General features: G+C 42.2%; 1 protein-coding gene across 4 annotated transcripts; it reads right to left on the bottom strand.

Moving 5' to 3' along the window:
* Nucleotides 1-658: 658 nt before the first annotated feature.
* On the bottom strand, nucleotides 659-26,523 carry tjp3 (tight junction protein 3). Of its 4 annotated transcripts, XM_031868352.1 has the most exons (31): nucleotides 19,902-22,132; nucleotides 18,664-19,859; nucleotides 13,627-13,683; nucleotides 12,953-13,077; nucleotides 12,726-12,828; nucleotides 12,335-12,623; nucleotides 12,131-12,234; nucleotides 11,811-12,000; nucleotides 11,551-11,626; nucleotides 11,301-11,398; nucleotides 11,110-11,197; nucleotides 10,655-10,828; nucleotides 10,131-10,237; nucleotides 9,555-9,639; nucleotides 8,777-8,865; nucleotides 8,477-8,570; nucleotides 7,419-7,507; nucleotides 7,225-7,297; nucleotides 7,029-7,102; nucleotides 6,190-6,253; nucleotides 5,932-6,088; nucleotides 5,305-5,413; nucleotides 4,996-5,215; nucleotides 4,708-4,913; nucleotides 4,479-4,574; nucleotides 4,293-4,372; nucleotides 3,207-3,417; nucleotides 2,965-3,065; nucleotides 2,040-2,606; nucleotides 1,473-1,531; nucleotides 659-1,377 (listed from the first exon to the last, which is right to left on the bottom strand). In XM_031868352.1, exons 2-31 carry the CDS (start codon nucleotides 18,745-18,747, stop codon nucleotides 1,260-1,262), a joined length of 3,987 nt encoding a protein of 1,328 aa, XP_031724212.1. In that variant the 5' UTR covers nucleotides 18,748-19,859; nucleotides 19,902-22,132; the 3' UTR covers nucleotides 659-1,259. The 4 variants fall into 4 exon arrangements, with proteins under 4 accessions (XP_031724212.1, XP_031724214.1, XP_031724211.1 ...); XM_031868354.1 differs by lacking the exons at nucleotides 18,664-19,859; nucleotides 19,902-22,132 and adding an exon at nucleotides 22,149-26,523; XM_031868351.1 differs by having other exon boundaries at nucleotides 18,664-22,132.
* Nucleotides 26,524-26,551: the final 28 nt, after the last annotated feature.

Below are 26,551 nucleotides of genomic sequence, written 5' to 3'. Positions count from 1 at the left end.
GCTTTTAAATGTTGAGTGCAACATCAAACTGGTGTTGATACTGTATATAATTATCTCCTTTGACCACCAGAGGAGCGATGAAATCTGAAAGCATGAAATAAAAGAATAACTATTTAACGTGACGGTGAGGAAGTGTGAATGCAGACGGGGTCAGATTAACTCAGATGAGGGGCCCCAGGGCAATAATGAGCTGTGGCATGTGATTACATGCACATTTAAGAATATGCCCCATGTGAGCAGCATCAACCGATACATTAGAGGTTTGAAAACAAAGGAGCCCTGTGCAAAGTACGGTAAATATGCAGGGGCCACCTATATATAATATATTTATATATACATATTTTTTAATTTATATGTGGAGGGAATAAATGATGGCAACTGTTTCCCCGTGACAAGAATGTGATGGTTTGGATCAGTTCATCTGAAGTCCACCACTTTATTTAACTGCACGTCTTATATCAACGTCTGTTTGGTTACATGCCTGTTTTTTTGTCTTTTTGGTGTTGGATATTCTTTGTATATAAAATTCAATGAAACTTTAAATTATATTTTTAAAAAACACGTGTGCAATTTATGAAATAAACCCCAAAACAGGAGGTCGGACTCCTTTATCCGAGTTTAATAATCAGGTAAACTGTGTCACAGCTTGCTTTAAAGTTTCATTGATTCTACTCTTAATAGCTAATATCATTGATCATCAGTTATGCGTTTATTAATTATGTTAATCCGGGCAAATATGTAAAAGCACAAAACATTTATAGCCGCTTTTGCCATTTTGTACGATTGAACACACCCACGTTTAAAATCGGAAAAAACTGTTTATTGTAGAAAAAGTTAAAGAGGAATCCAAACATTTCATAAATGTTTAAATGAAAATATATTTAAACATATTAACTAAACATAATATTTCTATGAAGAGACTCATTCGGTGTGATTTCTAATAAAACTAGAATTTGTTATGTTCCAAACAGCGGCAGTAACAAAAGGTAAGGCTGACTTGTTTGACATGGTGTTATTTAAATACAAAATAAGAGCTACTCAGGCACTCTGATCTGAACATTCACGTTAGAACCTTTCGTTAGATGTTAACACTTTTAGTTAACATTTAAAAAGTTAACTTCATAAAATCTCCCACAACCGAACTAGGCCGTTCATGAAAATGGTACAAAATGATCCAAGAGAGTTTCTTGAAAGAGTGAAATAGTCTCCACGTCCTCGTCAGTTTAGTGGACTCCGGCTTTAAATCCTCGATTCAAACTTTATAGCTCCGTCGCAGGACCCCATTCAACGTCATCCACCTCTTCCTCCTCCTCGGAGCTGTCGCTGCCTCGGATCTGTGTGCGTCTGAACTGGACCGCCTGGTGATGATGTGCTAGCCTGTCAAAGAGCAGGACAGAAGGAGGTCGGTATTAGTGCGTTAGGCTCAATGTGGCTTTACTGTGACGGCCAAAGACAACAAAAAGAAGACTTACACGATGAACTGAGGGCCCTTCCTCTCCTCAGCTGGTTCCTGTGGCGCTGCAGAGCGAGCCTAGAGGAGAGGACACCAAGGGTTTAAACAAGAAGCATTTGGGTTTCTCGTGATTTATCCAATGAAACATTATACAAACAGCACTTTAATGGCTTTTCTGGAATTTTAGGTGCATTAACAACATATCCTTAAGAGTGCTGACTACCATTTTCCAAAGCACTTACTGTTATAGTAAGTAGAGACTCTACAGGTGAATTTGTAAATACAGATATCAATATGAAACTTCCTCACTTGATTATTTACATTAAGACAATTATACTCACTATACAATACTCTAAATGATATATGAACAAACCCCTCCGTAAAAACCTTCAGAATATTTACATTTGACAGGATAAAACCAGCTAACGTTTGGCTTTTTTGCTTTAAAAAAAGACTTGAAAATTGGGTATTTTGTCAATTTACTGACTAATCAATTCACCAGCCGATTAAGGCCATCTACCATATACCAAGTGTACCGACACAAATCCATAAAACACAGGTATCTTCCTTTAAGTAAGAGCAATACCTGTTGTAATTTCTCCTCGATAACAGACAGGCTGGCGTGTTGTGGGCTCTCGGGCTGCACCTCGGCGTACGAAGGCTCGGTCACCGAGTACCGGGTGTAGGGGTCGGGGGCTATAAAATCCGGGGGTCCCTCTGACGGAGTGGTGCGCGCGACCACATTGAGCGCACTGAAATCTGAGTCTGTGAAACTGCGATGAGAGAAGTCTTCTCGGTCGTCCTCCTCAGCGGCGCTGTGAGACGGGCTGTAACTCTCCTGCCGTGCTCTGGGTTCAGGCACGTGCATCAGCGGTGGGATTTCTCTGTGCGAGTGCGTGTCGGATTCAGACTCGGAGTCGAAGGTGGGGCTGTGGCGCACGGCGGCGGGCTCAGATGATCGGGCTAAAGCAGCTCCGGCTACCCTGGAGCCTCTGGGGAGCTCTTCAACGTTCTGACCGGGGTAAGCCTCCTCCAGCTCCTCGTTGTCGGTGTAGATCTCTCCGTCCGTGTCCTCCAGGTCACTGGCAGCACTGAGGTAGTCGGACTGGGTTTGGTCCAGAGCATCCAAGTCCTGTTCTCCTCCGCTCTCCAACTGGACAGAAAAACAAATTCAGTCACTAGTTTGCCACCGGACAGACAGCAAGAGACGTTTAACAAAACTGTAAAATAGTTTAGCAAGAAAGACATTTTAAAATGTTTAAATATAATAAACATCCAATTACATAATAAAGATTTACTCTAACTGAGCAACTTTCATTTTTTTATGTTTTACTTCTGTCACAAAAGACAAGTTTCAGGTGAATTGTAAGTGAGTCAATTTAAGTATCTCATGATCCCTTTTGGGGTGATGACATTTCACAATAATTTAACCCTTTAAAACAAAGAGAAACACATTTAAATGTGAAATATTTAGGTGTGTGTGTGGGGGGGGATGTTGCTGTGTGTCGTACCTTCACTTCAGACACCCAGACAGGTTTTGACTGTTGGTGGCGGATCTTATCCTTCAGACTCTCGTACCAAATATTGGAGCTGGGCTGCAGGTCAATACGTGCTGGAGGGAGAGTCAGGAGAATAACAAGTATAAACATTGTAAATTGGTACCAGATAACTAAACAAATAAAGAAGCTACTTCTATACAGTCTATTGTACCTTCAATAGTATAATATTACAGGAAACGGACTTGTGTCGTTACCTGAGAAAAGGTGGCTGCAGTGTTTCCTCAGCTTCAGGGCTTGTGTGTAGAGGCGTCTGGAGCTCTTGTTGGAGTTGGGGCTGTACCTCTGCCTGATGGCCTTGACGTCCTTGCGGCTGTGCGGGTCCAGGAACAGCACCATTGGGTGGTACTGGATGTAGTTCAGCCTTTCCACTGCAGTAGGAGTGATGTCCAGAAGAGGGTGCTTGTCCTAGGAAAAGAGCAAAAACGGGGCGGGAGGGGAAAAGGTAACTAAATATCTACATTTAATAATGTGATTGGTAAGGGACACGTATGTAGATTTGATAACCTGCTTTAAAGGCACAAACAGTCAAATAATACAAGCTTAAAATGACAGCAGTATAACGAGAACGTGCCTAACCCCTGTTAAACTTCATCACATTCCCACAAACATTCGTGTTGAATGCCTGAATGAGAAAGTAACTTTTTTTCATTGCTAACGTGAGAGCTTAAAGATGATACTATGTGGAAAACGTTGTTAAATGTTTATCACACATAATTAAAAGTAACATCCCATTAAGGGCAGAATTATGTGAATATACCCCAAAGACTTATACAACAATAACGCAAACACAAATGATCCACTCTGGACTTCCTCAAGCCAGAAGAAAAATTGACTATGTTGTAAGAATGAAGAACCAGCATCACTTGGAGCCATCATGTGTGAAATTGTCATAATTAGCACATCAATACTTGAGCTATGGACAAAAAACGTGTTTTCTGAGGTCACACCAAAATCTAATCGGGACATTCTTGAGTCCAAGTTGTTCCTGAGATATGACTGAAAAGAAAATTCACATACATACATACATATATATATTTAGATAACATATAGGAGTATAGATTCTGCCTTTAATCATTAAACATATATCATAATAACTATTTTATAAATTGAAAAAAATCAAAACATTTGTGTGCCTTGTTATATATCTGTGTGCGTGATTGTGTATGGAGGGACACGTGCTGTGTATGTTTGCATACTGATGCGTTTCTGTTGGTATTACGATTGAAATCTCGATAAAAACAATGACATTTGTTTCTGCTGCTGGCGAACTGAAGACTCACCTTCTCAGCTATTCTCCTCACAGTGTCCAGTTTAATGACTGTGGAGCCGCTGTCTCCTCCTCCACTGCGAGGAACCATGTCTGCCATGCAAAGCAAGACGCAGAGAAACAATGTTTACGATGTGGACATCAGATCCGGAGAACTACAAAAGCTACAAATAGTCTTGTGAGAAAGATGGAAACCAACCTGCCACTTCATATTCATCAGGCATCTCTCTGGCCAGCTTCTCCATGGCAATGTCATTAAGAGGACCCAGAATGACAATGGGCCGTTTGAAATTAGCTGGAGACACAAACAAATCAGGGCTATTGAAACATGATCGACTCGTAAGGACATGGTCACACATCATCATCTCTTTGTGTGTGTGTGTGTGTGTGTGTGTGTGTGTGTGTGTGTGTTTAATAAACACACCAACCTTCTCTGAGCAGGACTCTCTCGTAGGGCGGGAATTTGCCCTGAATGGTGAGGTGTAGCAGGTCGTCGCGACTCCGGCGGCCGTTCTTCTCGTTCTTTTTGTTCCCTCTGAGCCCCCGTAGCTTCCAGAACTCGGCTCTCGGCCCCGACACCTGCCTCTCTCCGCTCATCCGCTGCGACTGCTCTATGCTGGCCAACGTCTCGGCCCTGCAGGAGATAATGACAAGACGTTAAGAGCTGAACCACGGCTCCTGGTTGAGCTAGAGACCCCAAATCTCTTTTCCCCGACCTGGCCTGGTTGGGGATGGTGCCTTTATCCATCTCGTGCAGGTCGTTCCCCATGCGGCTGGCCAGCCAGTTGCCCAACTTCCCGCGGTGCATCGTGTCCACCACCCTGAACACCTCTCCTCTGGTGAAGCTCAGGCCGATGGGGCCTTCTGCCTCGTGGTCAAAGTGGGTGCGAATGTAGAAGTTGTCGGCCAGGTTGGACTTGATGATCTTCTTATAAACTGAGAGGAGGAGGAGGATTAAGATTGGTTCATACAGTCACTGATCAACAGTAGCTTGATCATCATCTGAGGTTTAGTGATAAACTTACTGTCCATCTTGTTCTGAGTGGAGATTTCAACCTGCTCTCCTCTCTTGATGTTCAGGAGGAAGTTGGCGGCTTCTTCTCGTGTGAAATGACCAAAATCTACTTTATTTACCTGAACAAAGGAGACAAGTTTAAGGAGCGAGACTTTTTAATTCCAAAAAACAATCATCTTTATCTGCGACATCCTTTCTTGTTTGTTTCCTTTTTTCCCCGCTCTCGATATTAAAGTACATACATATAATTGCATATTTTTTGTTTTTTAATAACAGCAAACAGAGTTAAAACACAAAAAAATCTGTTCATAAAGTGAGTATTTTACAGGCTGATTATAACAAGTTGTGGCTACAAGAGGAACTTTAATTTTGTGTGTATTCTGGCGGTCCCTGTGGCCAACAGCGGTAGTGTTTCCGAGCATTAGAGTCCCTTTAGAAAATCGCTCAGTTTTACTGCAGCAGGGTCCGACAGTCTGCTCTGCTCAGTCCTGGTTCTGCAGCACAGAACAAAAGAAACTGTGCTCCCTCATGGTGACCTGCTGACATGCCAAAATAGTGGCTGTAATCTTGAGCTTCAATAACTATTAGTCTCTTCATTCAGCTAATAATGAACTACTGCAAAGTGTCATTTTCTCACCTGCATGATCTGGTCCCCCTCTTTCATTCCCTCCTCGTACGCCGGGCTGTTTGGCTGAACTCCACCGACAAATATGCCGACATCGTTGCCCCCCACCAGCCTCAGACCCACGCTGCCCTCCTTCACAAACGACACCGTGTGAAGGTCTGAGCTGTACCTGAGAGCGAGGAGAACAATTAGGGATACGTTCATTTCTGTTGAGATGAATTATGTAGCTCAAAAGACGAGGATGCATATGAATAAATGAGCATTACTCACCCTGGATTAGGTGCTGGGTAAGAGTCTGGAGGTAGGGAGTAGATTGGCTCCTCTGCAGGCTTTGCTAGAAGAGACACGGAAATGATGAGACTCCCTGCTGGTGCTGCTAATGTATATTTCTTTGTTGTCCATTAATTTTAGTATTTAGACTATAAAATGTAGGGGAAAAAAAACAAAACACAATTCATCACAGCTCGAAGTGAAACCAGCTAGTTTTTACAATACAATACAATACAATAGAAGCTGTATATTTTTGGAGTCATAGGGCAATAAATTTGTCTCCTTTTTGAAAAACGTAGGCAGTGACGGGAGACTTTGGCCAATCACGGGTCATTTCAGAGAGAGGGCGATCCTATTGGCTGTTCTACAAATGCAGACATACGTACACGTCCCTTCGGTGAAAGCTTGATTCAGTGGCAGAATATCCATCTTCTTTCCATCTCTCTAATATTTAAGCCTTCTCTATTAACTCAACGCTGCTTCGCCTGATATCACAGCTCGCTAGAGCCTCAAATCACAGTATGTCATCTCCAAGGGCTTTAATTCTTAAAAAGTATGTTAATTCTTATATAAGGGCAACGGGATCACAATCAGGATGCTGATAATGTTTGAAATGAATGACTAGTAATTGTACAGGTTACTGTATGAAGGATGATGAGACGTGTGCACGTGCTAGTGCCCGTCTGGTGGGAGGGGCTTAGGACGGAGAGGGAAGAGCTGCAGGACAACTTTATTTACATTTTTTGTCCAATGACGCCAAAAAATAAACGTCCTACCCGAGCTTTAATCAGTAATCAAACTCAATCAGGTTGTCTCAGTGGTTCTATCTTGAGCCTTACAGTAGGTTGGAGGGCTGCTCTTTGCTGAAATGCCGGACTTCAGGGGTTCCGTTCCATTAGCATCACGAGGAACTCTGCCAGGAGGAGAAAACATCACCTGTGATATTGGTGTTACAACACATTTCAATGCATACGAGGAGTTTTTAATGACACGGATCTGATTTAGATGAAGTGCATGTTCAGCGCTCCGTCGTACCTGTGGCGGCTGACGTCCCGCTCAGAGCTCCCGGACCTCCTGAGATGTGACAGCTGGTCTGAATCTGAGGAATCTGCACAACAGAGACTGTGGTCAGGACCAACTTAGGGCCTTTCTGCTCTAAAACATAAGATGACAACAACGAGGAGGAGAGGATGAGTGTGTGTGTGTGAGACACAGAGGAGTAAACTGACCATCAGGAGGAGGTCTGGTGGGTGACTGGACGCGGCGAGGAGGCTCCTGCTTCATGGCGACTGACGGGGATTTGATGTCAGGCAGGACTCTGATTGTAAGACAAATACATGTAATTAACTACAAAACGTCATTCAATCATTCCTCTGTCATCTTGTGATACACAACAAAAAGATCATCGTCTGTTAACTGTCAGAAGTGAGAATATTAATTCAAATATCTCATCAAAAGGTCGCGTCACGTGCACCAGTGTGTGTTTTACAATGTGACAACACGAGTGTTTGGATTAAGCAGATAAACCGGTCGGACATCCTGTCGGTGTCATCACTCGCATCTCCACAGTGGAGCAGTTTCCCTCTGCAACAGATACTACTGCAGGTGTTTATTAGTGGCTGCATTATAAAGTTCCAGCTTTTAATAATCAAGTGCTCCATTGTATTCTGTATCATAGTCTCGCATAGCCGGACCTCCACAGCATCAAAGGAAAGGTCTAAACATCATCATTCTGCTACAGGGGGAAGAAATGCTTGTTCAGGCTTGTTTCTTTAAACCAATCACACGAGTCTTGGCCGGTGCTAAGGATGCAGCGATGGTGCCTGCAAGATGGAGATAGATCCGATAGTCTACATCCGGTGAGTGAGACTAGTATTTATATAACACTAGTTACAAGCTGCTACAGTGCGTGTTTCATATATTTTTGTATTTTATGGTGGATGCAAAATTTTAAAAACAGGAATAAAGACCATTTAAACACTGAATTGCACTCGTCTGAACATTACTACTAAATAATTGGTTGATGCAATTGGCAGTCTGTTGCGTGTCTTTAAATGTAACATTTTGATATCGTTTACCTTTTGTTTTTAAGTCCGTTTGTGTGAACAAAAGCTGTAATTTGTCATTAAATCATGAGCATGAGGCCCGTTGTGTTTCTCAGCACTAGAGACTCCACTATGGTGGCTGAACACTAGTCACTTATTTGTGAGGAAAAGTTTTGCCAACAGACACCCGTCATGTTGTAGCGAGTCCTCTTCTGACAACAGACATCACAGGTGTGTCTCACCTGTATCTCTTAGCCGTGCTCGACTTCTTGGGCTCCGTAGATTCCCTGCGAGGCTCAGATTCGTAACTGGCCTCCGATTCTGAATCTGAAGGAGCTGCGAAGATCAATAAATGAAATGTGAAACTATTTGAACTGTAAAAACACATTATGAAGAACATATGCTGTGTGATTTGTGCTACATTTAAGGTATACAACTCAAACAATAACACAGAGATGCTCCCTCCTCAATAGTGCTTACTGACTTAATGTTGAACACACTTCAACCAGAAACCTTGCGCACGCGCACACATGCACACACACCTTTCCGTGGCGGATTGCTGGCAGTGACGCTGGGGGCGCTCCATCGGGGCGTATCCACGTGAGGCTGCAGGGCAACATCTGGCAGGACTCTGGAAGAGAAGAGAAGAGAGGGAGGCGGGAGTGAGGGAGGAGGAAGACAACAGATCTCAGTTACGTTTGGAGAGGGGGGAGGGGCTGTGGCTAATTTGATGATTATTGATGAGAGGATGAGACTGAAATGTTGAATATTCACCTTAGTGTCTCTTGGGGGGGAAGCTCTCTCTTTGATGGTTAACTGCTTTGTAACTGATCAAGATTAACCATTTAGTGGCATTCGTAGTATTTCCTGATCTACTACTGAGAATTTATATTACATGCCGAGTAACACATGCAGATTTGTAATTGGGGAACTATTCTACAGATATTTGATTGGAATATTGCTGCTTCAGCGATACGAGTCCTCTGTTTAATCAGCATTTAGCCACATACAGGAGAGGGACATGTTCAGTGTAAGTCACTTTTATTTCATCGGTTAACAAAAGAAAAACACAAAACACTTGGTACACACAAGAAACACAAGTCAAGCAAAAAAAGCAAAAGGCTACAAAATGAGCAAATCAATCAAAATCAAGAGACAGAAAGAGTTTAATAAAATTAAAAAGGTAAATACATGATTAGCTAATGTTTAAACAGGCCAAGCGTGCACAGTCAACTCAGTGTCCCAGTCCGTGGGATGTTGGTGGGTTTCGGGGAGGGGGTGGGGGTGTGGGGGGGGTGTGGGTTGGACCTTCATCTGTACCTGTATCTGCTGAGGGAGTCCTGATTGGACGTGGTGCTCTGCCTCCGAGGACGGGGCAGGCTCACTTCCGACTCCGAGTCAGAGTCTGACAACGAGAAAAACATAAAATATGGCAGAATGAGACAGCAGTAAGTATTGCTTTCACATATTAAAGTTATTCGTCACATTGTTCTGCTTTCTACCACTAAGTAGCTTTAACGCACCATAAAGTTGATATCTGTAATGTTTGGAACATCACATTTCAGGTTCACACTTGTATTTGGGGGTTTCTAATCTTCACACGCTTACTGTTCAGAAAACACTCTTTTCATCCCGTCTGTCTTGTCTAGTGTCACCATGTCGAGTGTCACAGACAAACTGCTGGATTGACTTGTAACACAAAACTAAAAACACGGCCGCACACAGAAGTTACTGATTAAAAAGCTCTCCTTTGCTCTGGCTTTAGGGTTATTTGACTGTTGACGTGTTTTTAGCAGCAAATATTCAAAGCAAATATTGTCAGAGGCGTCAGATAAGTCCGGGATGTATTGTGTACCATAAAAAAGAAAGTTGGATAGTTTGTGTGTGTGTACTGACCTGAGGGCAGGACTCTCACAGGAGAGTTGACCCTCCTTAGTGTCTCGCCACGAACATCAATGGGGGAAGCTCTCAGTCCTCCTCCGAAGGCCAGATCAGGAAGAACTCTGGTGAGGGGGAGTGGGGGAGAGAGGAGTGTGAGGAAAACACAGTTAGAAAATGTCTGGTGGAAAGAAAGATTCCTCATGGTGTTCATAAGAATTGTGATTCTCCAGATTCTCTAATAGAAGCTTTGAGTTGATTGGAACGATGTGAAAATTTCATGCCACGATTATTCTTGCCAATTTAATTAATCATTAAAATATGCTTAAAAGAATAAAAACTAAATCATACAGCAATCATTTCATTATTTATTTTATGAAGAAACAAATATATATTTTCATGGACAGCTTTTTCATGATTATCCCGGTAACAGATATTCACTAAGATCAACTTATTGCAAGTGTTTTTTTTTTATTTTTTTAAAATCGCTATCCACCATAAAATCCGGTGTCGTCTCATCCCTGGAGGTGCATCATCCTTACTTGTATCTGCTGTCTGGACGCGGGCTCCGTCTGCGCGGCACAGGGGAGGTGCTGCGGTCCGAGTCCGACTCCGACACCGGCTTGCGAGGCCGCGATGCGGAGGAGGAGGTGGACCAGTTGGGGACTTGAGGAGAGGAGCGAGGGTTGGGGAGGATGGACATACCAGACAGAGATCTGGAGGAAGGGAATAAAACATTTATTTCTTAACACCTTACCCGACACTTCTTTTGTTTACATGCACTTGAGCAATCTGGATATTGTTGTCGGTTAAACGTGAATAGATGTTTTGTTCCAAGTTGCAAGGTGATAAAATATGATTTTATTGGATGTTTGGGACCTTATTAAATCTCACAATATGATATATTTTTATCTGAAATTTAAACACAGCATGGCATACATGTGATGTGCCCAAACATACAGTTTGATGAACATTTTGTGAATGAAACTGAACTGACTTGTATTTGCTGGAGGGATCCCTCAGGTCCGGACTGTCTCTCCTGACGGGAGGAGAGGCACTGCGGTCCGACACAGACTCAGAGGGAGCTGAAGAAACAACAATCAACAGTAACAATCATCATTATTGTCTTTTTATTGCACAAACCGTCTAATTGAATCCCTTGGTTGTAGTTCTCGGGGGGGGACTGACCTCTGCGAGAGGCGTAGGATTTTACGGGCGGACGAGTCAAGGTGGAGCGCATCGGTGACGAATCCCGAGACTTGGATGGAGGAGGTTCAGCTCTCGTTCTGGATTTAAAAAAAGAAACAATAATAATTATTCAGAAATTCTTCAGTGCTTTGATCCTTAAAAAGAATACTTCACCCACAAAATGACCATTTTTTACATCAATTACTCATCGCGATTATTTGTGGTTTTGGGGGGGGGCTGTGGTGTGTACCTGCGTGTCCGTTTCTCTCTGTTGGGCTGGCGGGACGTTCTGCGAGTCGGAGTGTCTTCGTCCAGGTCTGAAATGTCTGATGAGAAACATCAAAATAATTAGTGAGACCAGAAATTCTGCAAAGACGAACTCCTTGATCAACGAGTTTCCTCTCATTCACGTCTTTCCTCTTTCACACTGTGGTTCAGAGCTGCTTTCACTCTCACCTCAGGCCACCACGCTCACATTCAATACCCTCCCTCTCCATCTCCCTCCCTCACCCTCCAGTTCAGAACTGCTGCCTCGGCGGCGGTCGTTGTCGCTGTTGGGGGCGCTGTCCTCCATCTCTGGGATGCTGACCAGGAACTTGCGGTCGTCCCTGAGGACCGTCATGGTCAGTTTGCCCCGGCTCTTCTCCACCAAGTGCTTGGTCTCCAGCAGGGACAGATTCTCCGTCGTCATGCCGTTGATCTGGTCGAAGGAGACAAATCATTTTTAAAAAAAAACAAAAAAAACATGACTTTTACAAATCTGTTTAACAAGAGTTGTTGTGCATTGACGTCGTGGTTTTAAGATGAATCATCCAAATCTTAATTCCCACCTTGAGGATGAGGTCTCCCTCCTGTAGCGTTCCTTCCTTCGAGGCCAGGCCTGTTTCCGTCATGTGCTTGATGAAGATCTGACTGCCCAGCTTCAGTCCATACTCTGCAGAAAGAGGACGACAACAAGAGTTCCGCTCAGACATCAGCACTCTCCCTAATGCGAGTACGTCAGGACAAGCAAACTACGGCTCCCGAAGTCTTACCATCTGTGATTCTCTTCTTGAGCAGTGTAGTCCTGATGGGCTTCTCCACGACGTCCTGACGCGGCAGCCTCTTGTACGCCGTCGACATCAGCGGCAGCGCGTTGCCGTGCCCGTTGCGTACCGGCGAGACGCTGCGGGCGCGGTACCGGTTGCTCTCTCTGTTGTCGCTGCCGTCAGAGTAGCGTCGCGGTCGTCTGGGATGGTCCGGGTCCAGCAGGTTGGAATGGGAGACGGCCCGAGTCGGTCTGGTGGTCGCCGGGATCTGGATCTTGCGAGGGCGCTTCACCGTCTGGAGGGAGAGAAGACCAGAGAGGGCCAGAGAGTTAGAGACACGAGGTTACAACTCGTCATTTAAGGCGTTTCTTTTGGTCGGCGCTTCCTCTGTACTCACTACGTTTGCGGTCTTGCCACATGACTTGAGGTTCTGAATGGTGTAGGTAGAGTAAACGTTCTCCATAGACACGCCATTGACCATGACGATCTGGTCCTTGTAGCTGCAGAGCAGAAGCAGACGCACACGTGAGTCTGGTTCTCATCGGGACAATCGAGTGTTTTTTGATGTAAACAGTTTTTAAAATGTTCCCGCAGTCACTGCAGAAGCCACAGTGCTCAACTTACAACAGTCGTCCAATGGCCGGTCCATTTGGCAGCACATCTGACACCACCACAGCTGTATCCCCGTCGTCTGGGTGAGGCTTGTCCTTGCCTCCTGAAATGGCAAAGCCGAACCCTACTTTGGGATCCTGCCATTACGACGAGAGAGAAGAAAAACAAAAAGCGGCTTTTAGACGGCCAGAAAATGAAAGCAAGCACACGACAGAGTAACACAAACGTACGCAGGAAAGTGAGTGGGCAGAGAGACAGAGGGAGGAAGAGCACATTCCAGTGGCTCTCAGTCTCAGGCAGGACAGTGGAGCGGCAGCTGGTGCTGTGCGGGGTGCAGCAGGGTGTGTCACTCTGAATTCCTGCTGCTGTCTGTGCCGTGACACCGAGAGGACTGAAGCTCGGTCCAGCTCAACCCCCGCGAGCCCTTTTAGTAATACTGAAAGGTGAGCTCTACATCCAGCATCGACTTTCCCTCGTGTGCTTGTGCAGCCACTCGGCGCAGACCGAGCACACAAGATAAGTGCTCTGCACTTTAAGTTTACTTTAGTTCCCTTTGTGAAATTTAATGTTTTACATGTGGAGAAGGAAAAATACATCAATGTCTTCATCATAACAACTTCAGGTCTGAAACGGATACCATTTAAAGCACTTTCTGTATTGCTTATTTAAACAAGACAACCACTTACTTTGTTTAGTGTTATTGTATGTTGCTCCCATATTGTTAGCTCCTCCATACCTGGTTTCTGGAAAGAAACAAAAAAAAAAAAAAAAAAAAAAATACACAACAATGATGATATCAAAAGTTAGCAAAAGGAAAACTTATCTTTGACAATATCACAAATGAATTAATCCTTAATATATAACGCCGGTCCTTACAGGGAGAACTGTGGAGCCAAACAGGAAAAGTGTGTGTTTCACTCAACCCGATCTCGGCATGCTCTCACCTGCCTCAATCCTGCCTGACCGGTATGGAGGAAGGGCTACCTGTGTGTGCGTGTGTCCCTGCGATGGTGATAACATAGAACAACCGGGGCTTGTTCACGATGTGTAAACACAGCAGAAAGTTCAGTCAGGAAGACTATACTCTTGCGTGCCTAAGCCTGTAGTTTATTTCTCATACATCTGCCTCATTCATGCTCATTATTTCCTTGCCGTTATTGTTTGGGGCTGTTTATCGTGATATCAGCTGTCTAGATCAGCTGGTCTCTCCTATCCAATAGCACAACGACACAATGACATCGTTTGCCTGTCATCTTGCTGCCGTCTCTCTTAAATATGACCGTCTCACCTTCAGTACGTTAACTCGCTGCTGTTCAGGGCAGACGCTCCTCCATTACAAATCTCCCTGTAGAGTCCAAGCGCCAAAGACTTTATCATCACATATCATTTGTTCACAAGAAACAATTATCTTTCCTTTATCTGACTCGTCTCTCCTGATTGAACTAATAGTTATTTTCATTATCGATTAATTAATTGATATAGTTTGGCTAGTAAAATGTCAGAAAAGAGTGAAAAAATGACTGGTATAATTTACCGAAGCCAAATATGACTCGTCTTGTCCCACCAACAGACGAAAACCGAAACATATTGAGCTTCCTTTTCATACATGACAAAGATATCCTGCCATGTGAGAAGCTTGAGCCAGCAAATGAAGGAAAAATATATATATTATTTGATTTTGAAAATATTTGCCCATTAATTTTCTGTTGATTGACTAATCTCATAATCTAATAATTGTGGCAGCTCTGAAGACATAATATGTGCTCTTACAGTGACAGACACATTGAGCCTGTTCTACGCATCACATTTCTACGTTTGTCTCTCTGTAAACAGTCACATTCAGGGATCACTGGAGGCTGAACTACAGAGCAGACAGTCCTCAGCTCTACACTCAAAGCTTTTATAAACCACCAGGTTATTTCTGAGAAGACACTGTCGCCATCTTAGTTATTGGATCCGTATCTCGAGGAGCAATAAGGAAACTGGACGACGCCTGTATAGATAATTACGTTATGGACTTATCACACCATATATGGACATGACCTCAATCATCTCTGAGCCCTGTCATTGTAAGACATTACGCATTTTTGTTAGCAGAGCCTCAGAGTCCATTTTGATTTAATGTTTTATTTATTTAGGAAAGTTAAATATTGTTTTCACATTCCAATTCCAACCTTTAGGAATCAAAAGTTACTTATAAATGACTCTTTTTTAAAGGGTGTAGTTGCGTTATTATGCTTTTATAAGTGGCATAAAATATAAAAGTAGTTATGATGACAGGCCTGAACTGGACTTTGTGTTTAATCTCAGGCTTTTTAACATATCTGGGACTTTCATACTTCACATGCGAGCCGTTAACTCTACCTGAGAGTTACCAGATTCACATAAGTTAAGGTGCACATTGTTATGAAAGGTTCCTGGGAGAAGATGTCACAACTGCACCACGCTGCACATAACCACTCTTTACTCCGTCATCTGTTTCAGCAAATCTCTTCATTCCAGTCCTCAAAAAGTAAAAAAACATAACAGGTTTTTATACAAACCACTAAACAAACACACCAAACCACAGATTTGTAACTCGCTGTGCCAACATGGCGACGTGACGCTCGTGTTTATCATTTCTCACACATTTTCTTTTTTCAAAGAACAAACTAAATCAGAGCGCGGGCCGGTCGTGGACTATACATCAGAGCGCAGGAGACGCCTGCTGAACGGGTAAAGCCAGCTGCTCTAGTCAGAGACTACTCTTGTCATCAAGCAATAACAACAGTTTGGAGTTTGTTTCAAACACTGGAGTAGAATATGAAGTCACACAACCAGTACAGGGCAGTGACACGTCTGAGGCATAGAAGACATTTACAACTCATTGAAACAAACACCTAAAGGGGCCGAAATGTCGAAATATGATCCCCACAAGAATCTCAAACTGTCTGGTGGAGGGAACCACCAGCAGAGGTGAACAGTGTGTGACCTGTGAACAGTGAACAGTGGGACGTTTGTTTGACCAAGTTAATCATAAACCTGAGGGCGGAAGAAAATACACAGCAAGTGACCTGATGGCTGAAATAAAAAGCTGGCTGTGGATCGTCGTCATGTACACGGAGAGTAAAACCTGAGGGTTTAATGTTTGATGTTGTAGTTTCACTGCAGGTCGTAAAAGACAGCAAAGCACGAGACAGAGCTACAACCGAGTGTGGACGAGGGCTGCACAAATAAATTAAGTTTTATCAAAAATCGCAATATGACCAACTGCAATTTTCTGATCAAATATTTATCAAAAGTCAGAATGTGTGTCAAAATACCATTTTAACTAGATAGTGTGCTGCTGCAGCGATGTCCTGTCCTCCACATCAGAGTCTACAGGAGTAAGGAAACATCTTTGTTTGGTAACGTCACACCATAATCATTTTAATATGTTTTTCAATTGAAATGAGAATAATGATGTAAAAACGATCATTCCCTCCAATATCGCAAATGGCAATAACAGTCAAAGATGACGCATGGCCATCAGTGAAGATAATCACAACTAGACATGTTCTCAAAAGTGTTAACGAGAAAAACAAATATGTCAATTTAAAAATCACAAATGAGTGGAAGACAAAATCAGTCAAGCAGCAGCTCGTTCATACAGAGTCGATGAAACCAGAATTTGCAGATTTAATAACCGAATCAAATTTTGGAGTAAACATGTCAGCAGAACAATAAAGAAAACTTATGAGGTCATCTTTGATGAAATCCTGTTGCTATTACTGTGCATTCAATACTCATATTGCTAATATGCAAATAGCGGTCATGCTATCAGTCCTCGGACGAGGGAATTGTCTAAATATCGGTTGAGATTTCCAAAAACAAAATCAAGCTTTTGAACAAAAGGACAGCGATGTCGGTCTGCATCCGTCACAAGATCAATGAATCACACCGTCACAAACTAAGTCCTCACACTGTAAATAACGGGTTTTTATCAAATTGAGCCAAAACCGTCAGAAAGATCTTGACAGATGAAGGTTTACTGTCTGCTGATGTGAGCCTGGTTAAACCCCCCCACCCCCACCCCCCACCTGCACCTTTAGGTGCTCACAGCTGTAAGGAACATTGAGCTGGGAGTTTGTAGTAATAATCTATCTGTAATCTTTGTGAACAGCAGGGGTTTACGGTCAGACCGTTAATGCTCTGTGCTCTTCCTTCTCCACTTACCACCTGGTCTTTGAACCGTACTTCCATTTCCCACTGGGATCTCTCCGCTGAACAAAACACCTGTGACCTTCCGGTGCTCAGTGAACAGCCGGCTCTTTATATTCCTTATAGAAACGCCGAAAACAAAACAATCACAGATCTCCTTCCTCCCTCCCTCTCCAAGCTATCCAACACCAGGATGGTGGCTGCTGTCCAGAGGAAACCTGACCTCCTGCTGCTGAAGTTATTTGTAATACGACCGACCGTGGTGTTTCTCTCTCAGCAGACGAAAGAGGAAAGAAACGTCGAGCAGAGACCTCACCTGGAGCGCTCCTCCCCCACCCAACCTTTGCCCACTCTCACAGCGCCCTGTGGTGAGCATGAAGGTGGAGCTGCACCGCCTCCTTAAGAAAGCCCCACACATAAAGATCACAACGGAGTCTGGAGTGACAATTATTAGCCAACTACTGGCGTTTAAGGTGCAGACAAAGAAATACAAACTTAATCCGTCATCAAACCACTGAACCTCTAAGGGAAAAGACAAAAAGACTTCTTTATTCTTCTGCCGCTGCTTATTCAAACCATCACCTGAACTTAGACCGAGGTTTGCTTTGCAATGCAAAGCTCATCATGTCTGATGCAAAACCTTATAAATACCTTTCCTTGTATTTCAACATATTGTTCGAGCTGCAAACTATTTATATTTAACTAATTTTAAATTCATTATATTTGTTTTCTTTTTAATCGACTGCGATATTATTATTTTTTTAATTAAAAGAGAGTATCAGCAGAAGCAAACTTAAAATGTAACTTTAGTTCTTTTTCTGCCTTTTGTTCAGTTCAATTTGTTCAATAAATTAATGTTTGAAATAATTTCCTTTCATTTTATTAGAATTCAACAAGCGTTTTGTCTTATTTTAGCAGTTTATTGAATCCAGCATAAAAGCACAACTGTACACTTTAACATCTGTTTATTAAACTACATTATCACATATTGTCCTCATATCGATCATCCCTACAGTACATAAATGCATACTTTATCTTTTTTAAGTTGAATCTTCTGGTTAATATTAAAACATTTATATCTAAATTAAATACCGATGGATACATCATCTTCAGATTCTTTGATAACGCATAACAATCTGAGCATTTCTGAAGATGTAAACAGCAAAGATTTGGTAGTTTTACTTATAAATACTTTTTAAATTTAAGCTATTTGGCTCATCAACTAATTGTTTCTTGAGTACATGAATGGAAACTTTGGAATCCATCTTGGGTTTGACCAAAGCTTGGTTTGTAATGATGCACCTGCTAAAGGATCTGTAGTGGAGACGCAGTTTGAAACACGTTGACTTTGATATCACTGTTCCTGTTACTACAAACATAATGCATACTTATCAAGTAAAATACTCATGAATTAAGATGCACAAACATGGATTATAACAAAACTAATGCTGCATAATGAATGGCCAATAGATATATTCCTTAAATGTTTCAGCCCTGAACAACAAAGAGATAAAGAGTACAGCTTGTTGCTGTCGTCCACTTACAGGCACCACCAGCAGTGGTGGCGGAGGCTCCGGGGGCAGAGAGCCAAAGTGCTTCAGCAATTTCATTCTCTGCGTCAGATTCATGACGTTGTAGAGTTTCTTCTTCCTCTGCTGCTAAACAAAGCTCAGTCACTGAAGTCTAAACATGAAGTCTGTGTCTCTCCCTCACACACGCCTGAAAGTCCACAAAAACACCAATAATCCACAGAAAGAGGCCAAAGTCACTTAAACGTGTTCAACTTCACATCTAGAAAACAAAAAAAAAGACATTCCTCTGCTTCCAGCACACAAGTCAAGCATCCAGTGACGTGACTCCTCAGTTATTCCCCTTTGTGACGGCTTCATAAAGTCAAACAGGTCCACTTGCTCCCACTGTGGGAGGTATGTGCGTGTGTTGGTGGACTTGCAGTCTTTCCCACACGGCACCAGCAGCAGGTCGCTGTTGGCTGAGTTTCAGTCTGCTTGGTGCCATGGTTACTGGGGGGGAATGAGAGCAGCGGGCCGTTAATAATTGACGCGGTGTTTGCTGCACTCTGGCTCTGCTTGCCCCGAGTAAAGGTTCCTGGGTTCCTACATAGAGGGAACGCTGTGTTTTTAGGATCAGGAAGTGACACCGTGACAACACGCAGCTCTGATGGCATCTCTCCTTCATGGTTCAACTTCTGCAGCACGCCCTGAAGCATGGGTGTGTGATCTTTATCCTCTCCCAGTGTGACTCTGACTATCAGGGCCCTGCCTAGTGAAGAGTCACAGTGACTCGTACCAGACTTGTTTACCAGGAGGAGCAGTCGCATATATCTGAAGGAATTCAGAGGTAACGATATCAAATCCTGAAGTAGAGAATGTGTATCATCATGTGTAGTATACAAGACTTCAGCGACAGTTTGGAAACAGGTGGTAGAACAACAACTTGGGCTCAGTCGGGTGGAACAGCTGGCCTCTGGTCAGTCAGAGTGTCAGTGTTGAAATATTAATCGCTCCGAAGAAAACAGAGAACGGCAAGCAACCACTGCCGTTCCTAAAGCAACCACTGCCGTTCCTAAAGCAACCACTGCCGGTCCTAAAGCAACCACTGCCGGTCCTAAAGCAACCTCTGCCGGTCCTAAAGCAACCTCTGCCGGTCCTAAAGCAACCTCTGCCGGTCCTAAAGCAACCTCTGCCGGTCCTAAAGCAACCACTGCCGTTCCTAAAGCAACCTCTGCCGGTCCTAAAGCAACCACTGCCGTTCCTAAAGCAACCTCTGCCGTTCCTAAAGCAACCTCTGCCGTTCCTAAAGCAAACACTCAGCGAAAGGTGTGCCCCCTCCGGCAGGTAATCACTCACTCCTGAGTCAAGTTTCTCCAGCAGTAGTAGTAGTAGTTCTGTGTCGCCTTCATTCCAAGGTAATGACACGCCTTTTATTATTTAAAGTTTATGTAAAAAGAGTCAACGTTTCGGTCTCTCGAGACATATCAGAAGAAGCATAAAGTGAGGGCTTAATGCAGATTTAAAGCTGCGTTGGATGTGTGTCAAGATCAACTAGAGCTGCATCGATTACATTGATAAGTCTTTAACTTTTACATTAATCAGCAACTAATCGGTTTGATTTCTTAAGGGAAAAAAGTCTAAGTTATCTGATTCCAGCTTCTTAAATATGTATGTTTTGTGGTTTATTTACTCTTCTGTGACAGTAAACTGAATATCTTTGAGTTGGGGACGAAACGAGAGAGTTGAGGGCGTCGTCTTGGGCTTTAATGGGTATTTTTCACCATTGTCAGACCCAACAACCTATCGATAAATCCAGAATAAATCAGCAGACTAATCGACAAAAGGAATAATCGTCAGCAGCAGCCCCTCAACTATCAGAACAAACAACATTCCCATTTTCTCCTTGTTATGGCAGTTGGCCAACCTGTTGTTACCAACATGCAAACTTTCAACTCTGACCTCCAGAGTACCTTGTTCCACATATAAATGAAAACAGGAAGTCTACTTCCACGCTGCCACATAACTGGAATTCTTCAACCCGTGCATCAAGAGAAAACAAGCCTCTCTAATAAATATTCATGACCGAGTCGGACACAAAGTCGGCTTCAACAAGCAGCAGTTAGTGGTTCATGAGGAATAGAAAAAACAAAACTTCCCCCTTAAGTACGTACAGAGATTTGAAAGACAAATACTCCGGAGAGCATATAGAGTGGCTGTAGTGACACAGGCTCACAGTGGAGTCACTCATTGTACGGTCAACAGTGTTTAAGCACCGCAAACACACACTTCATAGCTACCTGGACTCGCATACAGATGCCGTCACTACAGAAGAAACTCATAGGTGCATTTTGATGCTTCATTCTTTAAAATCAATACAAGAAGCGTAACTGTTAAGAGCATTGTGTGTAACGTAAAGCTCCCTACAATCTCAAGCCTACGACCTCAGTGCGTTAGTTGGAATGTTTGTTTAATAAGAACAGAAATGAACTGATCCGACATGTTTTTAGCCACCTGTTTGAACCTCAATGAGAACGACTACTTTACAGCAATATTACATTTTTTACATGGCAACAATTTCTCAATTTATAATATAAAAGGCCGACGCCACAATAGAACATTTTATCCACAACACCAGCAAAAACACACATCTCTCTTCAGGGAGAGAACGATTTAACTAGAGACAAAACCAGGGTCAGAAGTCTTGAAACACCAGTTCATTAAACTTTCCACAACAAGCAAGAAATCAGTCCAAATGCGTTTGATCATCAACCTTAATCACACAGAGCATCAGTAAACACACTGATTGGAGTCAAGGGAGAGGAAGATGAAACTATTTGGGAATGTGGAAAAGTCAAAACTACTGTGAAACTCTCAGGCAGGTAGAAACTTGCATGTGTGGCAGAACCAGAAAGGTGAGGATGAGAAAAGTGGGGCTTACAGCTGACAGTCACACACACACAAACACACACACACACACACACACACACACACACACACACACAAACATCACAGACAGACACACACACCAACCGACCATCACAGATACACACACACATCAATGTTGCAGCAAACAGAATGTAAACCTCAGACCAAAGTGTTTTATTTAACAAACCACAGCTGACATTTAGGCCTGTACTTGTCCTCGTGATGAAGGAATAATGAATGAAGCCATCAGGCCTTTAGCACTGTAAATATAATTTTAAAAACTATATTATTTATTCAGCTTTACCTTTAACTGTCATTCTTCCTTTGTTATATTTATATATTTTACGTATTCTGCTTCTATTAGCATATCTTTTGTTATATATTTGATGACTCGGTTTTCTATCATGCAGCATTTATTATTATCATATTTATTCTCTCGTTTCTTCACGTTATTGTAAATAACGTTGAGCTACACCCCCTGTATGAAAGGTGCTTTATAAATCAAGTTGTGTTACCATTTAAGTTAGTTCAGTAAAATGTTTGACTTCCACTTCCTCACAAGGAAACATTTGACAGCAGCGACGCTAACTTACCTGTAAAGCTGTAAACTTCCGCTTTGTAGATTAAATTGTTTGCCCGTCCAAGTTCTATAAAATCAAAAACCTAAACTCTCGAAGTCTTCTTTAACGTTTCCCTCGCTCGCGTTGACTGGTTTCAGGTGTTTGGAGACTTCCTCCTAAATCTCCCTGAAGACAGGTGAGGACTGGAGGAGTGGCGTCCACGCCGCTCAACGTGCAGGTGAGTTTCGAGACGTCATCACGCAAAGTATAGCGTCAAAGACCGGAAGTTGGCCACCCGGTTTTGGCTGGGATAAGAGACGCTATTGTTCTCTTTTTCTCTCTCTCACTTCTTCATTTAGGAGAACATGGTAGTTTTACACAGTGTGCTCACAAAACTGTCCATAGCAGGCGAGCATTAAAAGTGTATTATTATTACTACTAATATTATTATGTGTGTATATTGTGTATATTTAACACACACCTAGTTTTAGTGCCTTCTTTAGGTTGTTTTTATCGTGGTGCCATACTGATGTAGTTCTTGATAAAAGTGTCAAAAATGTGGTTTGGAGTCTGTCTCTTCTTGTGAATGTGTAATTTTCCCCCCAAAAAATTGACTGAAAATAACAAAAGAATTATTACCTTCAAAACAAATAAACATACTTTTATCCTGAAATGAAATAGTTTGCCTGCTTTTCCTTCTTAAATAATGTTGAACATCCACCCAAAATATTTTGGTATTCATACAGGGATTAAATCACATTTTGGATGATTGTCAAAGTCTTAATTTTGGTTTGTTTTGCTTTGAAAACAAAACAATGGACAGCTACAACTTTACAAATGATTTTGTAACACTGCTACACTTTATTTGATCTGTTTGCACAGATTTCTAGACGATGGGCACAGAGACTAACTACATTTACTCAAGTAATTCTTTGGGTACTTGTAGTAAACTTAAGTATTTTAATTTGTGCTACTTTACACGTCTAGTCCGATACAATTCAGAGGGTTTGAGTTCAGAGTGTATTTGATAATTCCTCCATGACTATGTGGCATTAATAAAAAGATGTCCAGGTGTAATGTGAAGCTGCAGAACATCACTGGCAGAAACTAGTTATGTCCATATTTAGTGTGAACGTAAAAGTTCCCCCTTCACTTTTTAATTTCATCTCTTTATTTACTATGTAACTTGTTTAAATACATGAGACGTAATGTTAAACATGCTGCCGTAACCTCCAGCAGTGAGATCAAAGGCCGTTCCCTAAACGGGGGCCGCTCAACAAAACACTCGGTTTCAGCAATCTTCAAGTTTTTATTTGTTTACAAAGTTAAGATTGCAATTTCATATAGTCCTTCCTTTAATGAGTAGAAAACCTTTTTAAAGAATTAGTCGAAAGGCACAAATTTTACAATATATACATTTGGATCTAAATTATAAATATATAGAAAACAAAAGCACAACCCAGAATAAAAGTGCTGAACACAGTTTCTTTTTTTTTCTTTTTTTTTTTACAGAAAAAATAGGCTTTGTTTAAAAATACATACAATCAGTAGCATGTTTTTTGTTTCATTTTTTTTTTGTTAGCAATAAATTATTTTTGAGAGTGATAACATGTAATATGGTGAAGAAACAAGGAAGATGGTTACAGTATACACAGAGCTATCCATCAAAGATCAGAAGAACAACAAGCTTGCAATGCTCAATCATAACCCACAAGAGAACAGTAACTTGATTATGCCATTCTTAGTGCAAAATGATAATAAAACGATGAACTACACTGATACTACGGATCTTTAAAAAGAAGCTTTTTCTTCCTAAAAATGCGGTCCATATCCCTCCAATGCATAAAGCTTTATGTGTGTGACTTAAACACAAAATCGAAGGCAAATCTTTTGCAAACTGATGTCTCGGAATGTGCCTGATGAGGAATAATAAAAGCGACATAATTGAGGGTACCAGGAACACATGACGTATAATAAGAAGCTGCAAATAAACAAAGAAAGAAGAAGAATCTGAGATCCTGCGATCTAAACACGTGTTACACTGAGGCTCGGACAGATCAATTGCACAGATCAGTATAACCCAGCGTGCCCATCGACTCGGAAAAAACAAAAATCTGCCGGCTTTAACGTGAATTAAATGTCCAACACAGACGGAAATAAAACAGAGAAATAATGTTTCTTGAAAAAAGAAACAGCCGTTGAACTTTGCCCTAAGAAGGCATAAACATTTAGAATCACTGACATGTTCACGAAGGACAAACAACAAACCCATCACATTAAAGTCTAGAACATAAATACAGCAAGAGTCACAGCACAGAGTTACAAAGAGAAGAGCACATGTACTGGTTAGTTTCACCACCGTCACGAGGGGACACGATAGAGATGTCTGCTAACGCCCCGCCGCCACACCTCTCGTAGGGTTCTTCCTGAGATTGACAAAAGGTCTGATATCTTCGAGCCAGTAACTTTAGGGGAGTCTGTGGAATACTTTGGTATCTCTCTGCGAACTGGAGGCCCGACAAAAGGTCTGCGAGCTGGAGAAACAATTCTACTTGAGGAAAGCAAAACTGAAATGAGCAGAAATTAAAAACAACCCAGACACTGTACAGCAGTACAGAACAGTGCAATCTTATTTGGTGGCAGATTATAATAGAATTTGTTTTATAGTAATCTTGAAAACTAGAAACTTCCCTGACCAAACATTTTTTCCGTTAACTATTCTAATAAGCAGGATAACATATCTAAAATCTAAATATCCCTTAAATATAAATAACAATAACTTTTATAATAACGATGACTAAAACATCAAGAGAGCATTGCGCTCGTCCCGTGAAAACGTACTTTACAAAAAGGTCATATGCATTTGAGAATAAAGAAACAGGAGCATGAAGCACAACGGAGGAGATTCAGACCATGCAGACGGAACCACAAAGCGTTGCCTGTTGAGCGTAAACAGTACTTCGGCATTTCTATTTCACAACAAATGTAGAAGATGGTTTTATTGCTTTTTGATCACTTGAACTTATCCCGGCGTTTTCATGTCATGAACCAACTACAGTGCACGGTTGTCACACAAAGATGGCCAGATCTCACAGGTTTGTTTTCTTTGAATATCATGCACAGCGAGCGTCTCGAGTCTGCACACGTTTCAAATCGGTTTGTGTTTTTTAAGTCTTGACGCCGGAAAATGGAAAAACATTTCATGAGAACTTTTTTGTTTTTGTGTCTCAGACGACGTGTTTTGTTTTCTGCCCTCAAGGCAATAAAACCTTGAAACTCTTTGTCATCCGCCGTATTTAAAAAGACTGAAAAAAACTTATTTTCATACGTTTGGTGGACGACAACAACAACAACAAAAAGCACTCGAGACTTTCCTGAGAAATTCAAAAAATCCGATCAAACCAGGAGTCACATCACTGTGTTATTAATGTTATTGCCGGATAAAAATTTTTGGACACATTTTGTTTTTTATCCATGCTGCTCAGTAATCCGTACTGACCCACGTAGCATATTGTCGCATCAACAGGGACAGAAGGACACAGACAATCATACGAGCACATACAGGCGTAATGGAGGCTTCTTCCTGAAGCCCACCACCAGCATAGTGTAACACAAACGACGACCGAGGGGGCTAAACGTTAAATACAAATATACCATGTTTAAATTAAAATGAAAACCAAGAGTACAAATCTATACATTAGGCTACATGGACTTTTTAAAGACTGCATTTATAGATTTCTCCAAAGGCACTGTTTGCAACAGCAGACTGCTCTTCCTCTCCCTTTTTCCTCACACTAGTGTTCATACAGGCAGGGAGAGAAACAAGAGGGAGCATGAAGAAGAACAACAAAAGAAGAAGAAGAGAAGTGAGGCATTTCATGGCTTATCAGCTAAAAGATTTCATATCTGTTTTGTTTTTTTGTGTTTTTTTTCTCCTCATCTGCCAGTTCAATGCTATCTTTTGTTTCACTCAAACCCAAGCCTTGCATACAGCCTTGTTCTAGTCAAGACAAACGGCCATGAAGCAGAAGTAACAGCAAAGCAAAGTCTAAAAGATGCAGGGGTTTAAAAGACTGGTGAAAGGCATTTAGAGCTTCCAGCAACTTCACCAATCATACCTCGTAAAATCAGCAGCGGGAGGTTCGTTAAAGATTTCCACACCTCGATGAACAAGCTTTTGTTTTGACAGCTCGTACGTTCGGTAAAATACAGTTATCACGTGTTTATGTTTGTTTGTTGTTTGTTTGTTTTACAGCTGCCTTTCACTGTGGAGCACACGCTTTGGTGCAGAAATCTGATATTGATGGAGACGGCTGTCGCCTAAACAGCCTCAAGCAGGTGAACGCTATAGGTGGGTAAAGAGAAGGGTGAGCCGAGTGCAGGACAGGCAGTGACGTGACTATAGGCCCTGAGGGGGGGGGGGGGGGGGGGGGGGG

This window comes from Anarrhichthys ocellatus, unplaced genomic scaffold, assembly GCF_004355925.1.
Source record: "Anarrhichthys ocellatus isolate YVR2014 unplaced genomic scaffold, GSC_Weel_1.0 scaffold42, whole genome shotgun sequence".
NCBI classification, from domain to species: Eukaryota; Metazoa; Chordata; class Actinopteri; order Perciformes; family Anarhichadidae; genus Anarrhichthys; species Anarrhichthys ocellatus.
The sequence above is the reverse complement of the archived record's forward strand: the minus strand, read 5'-3'. Positions and strand labels throughout refer to the sequence as shown.

Bases quoted from the DNA above. Each gene is read 5' to 3' on its own strand.
- tjp3 (XM_031868351.1), bottom strand. From the start codon at position 18,747: ATGAATCTGACGCAGAGAATGAAATTGCTGAAGCACTTTGGCTCTCTG. The intron at 12,001-12,130 runs GTGGGAATTAAG...TCCTTCGACCAG, and splicing joins AGGGAGACCTCATCCTCAAG to ATCAACGGCATGACGACGGA. The intron at 8,866-9,554 runs GTACAGATGAAG...CTTCTCTTCCAG, and splicing joins GACTCCCTCAGCAGATACAG to AGTCCTGCCAGATGTTGCCC.